This window comes from Chinchilla lanigera, unplaced genomic scaffold (genome assembly GCF_000276665.1).
Source record: "Chinchilla lanigera isolate Chin_1 unplaced genomic scaffold, ChiLan1.0 scaffold00084, whole genome shotgun sequence".
Taxonomy (NCBI): domain Eukaryota; kingdom Metazoa; phylum Chordata; class Mammalia; order Rodentia; family Chinchillidae; genus Chinchilla; species Chinchilla lanigera.
The window spans coordinates 6,042,452-6,048,913 of NW_004955485.1; the positions used below are offsets into that span (position 1 = coordinate 6,042,452).

General features: G+C 56.4%; 1 protein-coding gene across 1 annotated transcript in view; it reads right to left on the reverse strand.

The window, feature by feature from the left end:
* Positions 1-6,461, reverse strand: part of Sorcs3 (sortilin-related VPS10 domain containing receptor 3) — a gene marked incomplete at its 5' end in the record, with an annotated part of 574,832 nt that extends 568,371 nt beyond the window's left edge. Inside the window, one exon of the mRNA XM_005403919.1 lies at positions 5,919-6,461. Coding sequence (XP_005403976.1) covers positions 5,919-6,461 — 543 coding nt within the window. The remainder of the gene's footprint in view (positions 1-5,918) is intronic.
* Position 6,462: the final 1 nt, after the last annotated feature.

Genomic DNA, 6,462 nt, shown 5'->3' on the forward strand with positions numbered 1-6,462 from the left:
AAAAAAAAAAAAAAAAACAATGGTTAGTAAGACAGCTCATCCAGCATTAAGGAGCTTGCTATTTATTGTCTGTAGCAGTCTCAGTAGGTGGACATAGTGGCTGTGGGATGCAACCATGAAACAAGAAGAACAGCTCTATCCCTATGCCTTTGGGGCTGGCCTCATAAATACCAGTTCTAAGCCTCAGTCTACCCTACCTATGAAATGGGCAGGACCCTACTTCACATGAGTAAAACCATGTACATGAACCCTCATAGGGGAAAAATGCTACTCACCTAAAGGAGAAAAGAGACAGAAATGTACAAATAGTGCTGGGCTCTTCTAGAGAAAAGAGCAGTTGGGTCCAGCTATTGGGTGCCCTATTGCTGTCCAAGCCTCACAGCCCTCATTTCCACTGAGTGACTTGATGAAGACAATTCCCAAGCGCACCTCCAGCCCTGACACTCTGTGAACCTGAGACGCTTGCAGTGTCTCCCATGGTGACACTCTCCTCTCTGAGCTCCCAGCCTCAAATGATCACTTGACAATTAACCGCATTTCCGCCTGTGGTGTCTGTCTCAGTGTCATGTGCTATTTAACTTTACAGAAGCGCTGTCTCACATCCAAAGCATATCAGAAGGACCTGCAGGCAAACACTGTCGTATCCTTGTCTGCCTCCCCTCCGTCACACCCAGCCATCCCCAGTGCACAGAGCGAAGCCATGGATACAGAGATGCTCAGCACACAGCTGGATGGCTTCTGTGAGCATCCATCCAGTTTCTGAAGTACATGAGAAGACCCAGCACCAGTGCCCAGTCCTTATTTCCATCCTCCTTCTAAAGGAGGTGAAGAGCTCTCCAAATCCTATGTTAAAGCGTACGTGTGAACTAATAACCAGGTGCATAGATGGCATGTTACTAAGAAGGACTACCAACCTGTCTGTCTTTGGGCAAAAAGGCCTGCATAAGAGACACAGAACCCACAGTCATGGAAGTAATGAATTATCTCATCTCTCACCCTGAAAACACTAAACAACACAAGATTAAAGAAACCCAGTACTAACTCAAAATAATCAAATCTGTGGTGCAGTCTGTAAATTCTACAGACAACAGGAAAAGGAAATGAACATTTTCAGGGAAGGCTTCGCAGAGCTCTCTATCAAATTGAGCCGTGACTCACGTGCACATCTTCGTAGAGGAAGAAGGGAATCCCGAGAGGAACTCAAGAGCAAAGGCTTAGAGTCCGGCAGGGGCTTGGGACAATGGAGAGGCTAGTCCAGCTATAGTGCAAGATGCAGCACTGCCATGCAAAGTTGGAGAAGTAGACCCAGAACACACACACAGTGAGGGCCTTGAATGCCAGGCCAAAGAACTGCCTGAATGCCAGAAGCCAAAGGCCCTCAGGCTAAAAGGAAGACATACAAAGTGAAATACTCTTGGTGACTACAGCTATCAAACCAGGAAATCATCTATATCCCAGGTCAAGATTTCAAATTCCTTTGCAGCCCACGTGCTGTGGATCTTGGGACTATCACTCATCTACCCACTTACTCAAATATTATGAAGCACTTACTATGTGTGAGGCAAAGTGCCTTCACTTCCACCCACTATCAACAGAGCCAGGGCCCCATCCAGACTCCTCTCCCAGGCACTCCCATATCAGGGCAATAAACATGGTGAGCAACTTCCACTCACCCCACAGAGCCCACTGTCCACTGACAGTCACCCGCTAGACACTCGCATGTGTGTTGTCCACCTCTGCCTGCACAAGAGCTGTCCCAAACGTGCTGCAGAGCCATCCTCTGACATTTTCTTCCTGTAAAGGATGTGTCTTGAGCCAAGCAGAAGGCCGAAGGAGGTAGAAAGCAGGAAATCAAGTGGTAGGTCAAACCACAGGCACCAGGTGACCTGCCCATCTGTCCCCAGGTTTGGATAAACCACCAGCCTCAGACAGATCTTCTAACCCCCGCATCTGGCTTTGTGGAACTTCTGTGTTTCTTACGGGATGCCTCAGGGCCCACAGAGCACCCAGTCCCACAATCCCTCCAGGAAAACAGCCTCCCAAGCCTTCCTTCCACTGCAGCCACTCACCCGCTTCCTTTAAAGCAAATGCCACTGGAGAAGCCACTTCCCAGCACTCCTCCCTCACTAACCACACAAGTTCCAACCACCGCACTTCTGCAACCATTTAATCAAGCCTTCCAATTAAAGAGGCTGCAACTTCTGCTCACCTCGGACAGCACTGCAGGACGGGAGGAGCAAATCAGTGGCTGCAACCCCGGCATCAGAGGTAAGGCAGAGCAGACACACAGCCTGGCCCGGCCCCGCCTCTGCTCCCGCCCCCACCGCACCCTCCGCAGAAGGTGACCAAGAGCAATTAGTGCTATTATGTCCCAACGCACTTCCCAGCTACATCTCAGCAGAGATGGCTCTCCTTGTAATATTAATTAAACACAGCTTTTTTGGCAAAACCCCTAAAGAATGGCTTTTGTGGCAAGCTTCTTTATTAAGCCTCCAAGAAGGCAAAATGCATTAAGATATTGTAACAGGGGACTATGAGCTGGGACGATGAAGGCTAGGCAATCCAGCCAAAAGCTATTCGAAAAATCTGTTGGGGAGCCACAGTTAGATGCTTTAGTGAGTGAAATACAATTAATCTGATCAAATCTGTCACTATTCTGCACATTAGGAATAAATATTTTAGAACACAGTCCAGCTGTATCAGTTAAGGGTAGAAGTCCTGCCTGCAGAATCCACATGTGCTGTCTCCTGCCTGCTCCTGAAAGAGTGATCTGCCAAGGCCCAAAAAGGACCAGTGTCTCCCCACTTCCACCCACCGAGGCGCAACGGTGGGCACCTTAAGAGAAAGCTACCTGGCAAGTCCTTCCTGGAAGGCACCTGAAGAGCAGCAGCCTGCAAACCAGCTCGGAGCGTGAAGAGAGGGGGAACGCAGCACCACCCGCTTGGTGCAGGGATGGGAGCCCTAGCAAGGATTAATCAGCAGGAGGGGCATGAGGAAGTGGGCTATGCCTTCACAGCTCTCCACCCTCAAGAGCCACCTGCCAACTCATTGAGTAGCAAGGAGGCTTCTTCCTTCATCTGAGGGAAAAGGACAGAGTCTTACGTTTTTGTTTCCCTATAAGCACGGGGACTGGGCTCTCCCTGAGTGTGAAACACTCTCCAACCCATTAATCACCAAGATCCCAGCTGCAGACAAGGGCTGCAAAACACCATGGCAAATCGCCCCTTCAGAGCAGCAGCTCCAGGGCCAGGTCTACTCACCTCCACCCCAGCAGCACCCGGCAATGACACACAGTGCCGCTCTTGCTTCCCTCTGCCTCACCCCAGTGGGCACCTTCTCCTGCAGCCTCCCAGCCTTCCTGCCCCTCCCAGCACCAAAGCAAACACCTGCCCAGCTTTGGGTGAGGCCCGCTTCCTGCCCTCTCAGGCCCTCAGCCCCGGCTGGAACCAGTGAGGTGGGGTGAAGACCCTTCTCCTTGGCCCACACCCTGGGCTGTAACCGCTCCAGGATGGAGCTTCACTCTGAGTTATGTGAGTGACTAAAAACTGACTTCCCCTCCAGTACTGAAGTTCACCAGGGCAGCAAAGCCCAGTTGTGTTAAATCTGAAATGGGGGCTTCCCTACAGGGATGTATTAACACTTCAGAAGCCAGAAGAACAGAGGGCACTGTCTTTCCAAGTCTGAAGGCCCGGTGACAGGCCCCTGTCCTCTGCTTTGTGGCATCTGCCTCCACTTAAAAATAATGGTGCAAGGACCTTCATCCTCCAGGTCGGCCACTTCCAGGTCCCCAGAAGGGAGGGGGAGCAGACCCAAACTGAGAATCCCGCCAAGGCTGGTTCCCCTTCCTCTCCAGGGACTTTCCATACAGGCTCACACAGACAGCTTCCCCCTCTTCCTTAAAGGGCATCCCAGACCTGACAGTCAGGAGCGCCTCTCTCTCTCTAGCATGGCCAACAGACACGGGCAGAAGACAAGCTCAGGAAGCAGCCCCTCTCTGACTACTGAGTGCCCGGGGCACCCCTACCCTTGCTGGGACAGTGGTGGCTGCCAGGAACAGCCAGGGTCCTGGGGGATGCCCACAGATGGCTCAGACCGCACGGCTGTTACTGAGCCCAATTCACCACTCTGAAGTCCCATCTCAAGGGGCTTTGTCAACACTCAAAAATGACAGAAGCAGAGACCTAGGAAAACCCCTTAGGCTGGCTGAAAGATGGCTCCTCCCCTTCCTCCCTCCTCCTCCTCCTCCTGGGACACCTTTACTTCCCTCCTCACAACACAGCCACCGTCCTCACTAGTCGGAAAGTGAGCACGCACATTCCTAATTACCAAAGTAAAATGAAGTTGAGACTCACAAGCCTCCCGGTCAGAGAGCACCCAGGCACATCCTCCGGGGACTTGACAGTCGGGTCACCCGCACCCAGGACACAGCCGTCCAGCCCAAGGCTGTGAGGATCTTCGGGGAAAGCCCAGGAAGCCGCATCACGCTGCCCCTAAGCTGCTTTCTGCACACCCGGGGTCCAGCACCTGGTACCCAGGCTGGGCTGTCCTGCCGTGCTGTGCATCCCTGAGAGGCAGGAATCTGCTCCTGGGTTCCCCTGGTGTGCTTATGAGAGTCACTACCCTCCCCCGTGACCCTCAGCTCCGTTAAAATAAGGTGGACACCTTATTTTATTGAGGAAAACCTTTCAATCGCAGTTCATGAAGAGAATGACAAACCGGGGCAGCTTTCCCACCACACGGGCTTTGCAAAGCCGCTCCTCCAGAAATCCATCATGACCTGCCTGGAGCCCTGCTCTGCCAACCCACGATCTCTCCCAAGCCAGAGCCAGGAAGGAGGGAAAGATGTCCAAAGCTGCCTGAAGTAGGAGAGGGGAGGAGGGCGTGCAGAAAGCGGTGGGAGCCCGTCCCCAGCCTTTCCGTGACTTGGCGGCCCAAAGCGGCAAGGTGGCGAGGTGGGGACCGGCCCTGGAGCACGTGCTGCGGGCCTCTGCAGCTGCCGGGGCCCTGGCAGGCAAAGCTCGGGCGCCCAGTCCCCAGCGCCCCAACCGCCGGAGCGGGTTCAGGGGCGCCACCTCTCGGTACGGCCGCGTCCAAGGGAGAGGGGAGACAAGGGGAGAGGTGGAGCAGTGCGCAGCCGGCACGGGGACCCAGCTCCGCTCCCGGCAGCACTCGAGGCGCTGGACACGGTGGTGGAAACCAGTCTTCTGGTGGAGACTTAGGCGTGCTGCGTGCGCCCGGGGGTGAGCGGTGCCGAGAGAGAACTGACTGCGCTTCACGCTTTAAACTTTTCCACTGCCTCTCTTACAGCCTCCCAGACAGCCGCCTGGCCTTTGAGGGGCCGGCGGACCGTGCGCCCCGAGGGAAAAGCGGCCACCTCCGGCTGGTGGAAGTCCGAGAGGCCTCATCTCGCGTGAGGGTGCGCGGGGTTGGTGCGGGAGGGGAGCCCCGGAAGGCGCAGGAATCCGTTCTTCTGTCCAGTGGCTCTTTCTCCACACGAACCCGTGTCTTCGCCCGGGAATTGAAGCACCCCCAAACAGGGAAACTGACTCGTACAAGCCAAAAGGGAGTGACCGAGGAAGCCTCTTCCGCCCATCTCTAGACACAGGCCCTCTCCCCTCTCTGGACAGCCCCAGTTCTAGGGTCTCCAGTAAACACACTCGCGCGAGTGCGCGCGCGCGAGCACACACACACACACACACACACACACACACACACACACACACACACACCATCATCATGGCAAACTCTGCTAACCTGTTGGGGAAACAGGGGAAACGGTCAAATATACCCCCACCCTCGCAAAAGTCTGGATGCCCCCGTCCTCCACCTCGACCTAGGAGCAACTTGCGTCCCTCGCCCTCACCCCCATCCCCTGGAGTCTGGCGCGGCAGGCCCGCCGCCGGCGGGAGGGTACTCACGCTGCTGTTGTGCCCGAACCAGTGCACCATGGCTTGATTGTGGGCCGAGTCCCCGGTCAGCGCGAACGAGGTGCTGGGCAGACGGAGCTCCTCGGCGGCCGAGCCCCCAGTCCGCGCAGCGCGCACCTCCTCCCGAGGACCCTGGGCCAGAGGGCGGCTTCCTTTGGAGCCATCGGCCGTGGCAGGGGCCCGGGTGTCTCCGCGCTCCAGGGCGCTGGGGGGCTGCGCCCGGCGACTCCTCCTCGCGCCGCCCAGCTTGCCGGGTGCCGGGACGCCCTGGACCCACGGCGCGCCTGGAGGCGACGTCCCCGCGGCTTCCGCCCGCATCTCGCCGCCTGGCAGGCGCTCCGGCGAAGCTGCTCTCCGCGCGGTCGCCGGCTCCTCCGGCCACTGGCTCGCCACTGCCCGCGGCAAGAGGAGAGGAAGCGCCGGTGGCCGCGAACCCGCAGCCCGGAGGTGCCTGGGACCGCCCGTCGTGCCCCAAGCGATCTCGGCGCCCGCGAGGACCCACGTCGACAGGAGCAGGAGCCCGGTGCGGGCGAGG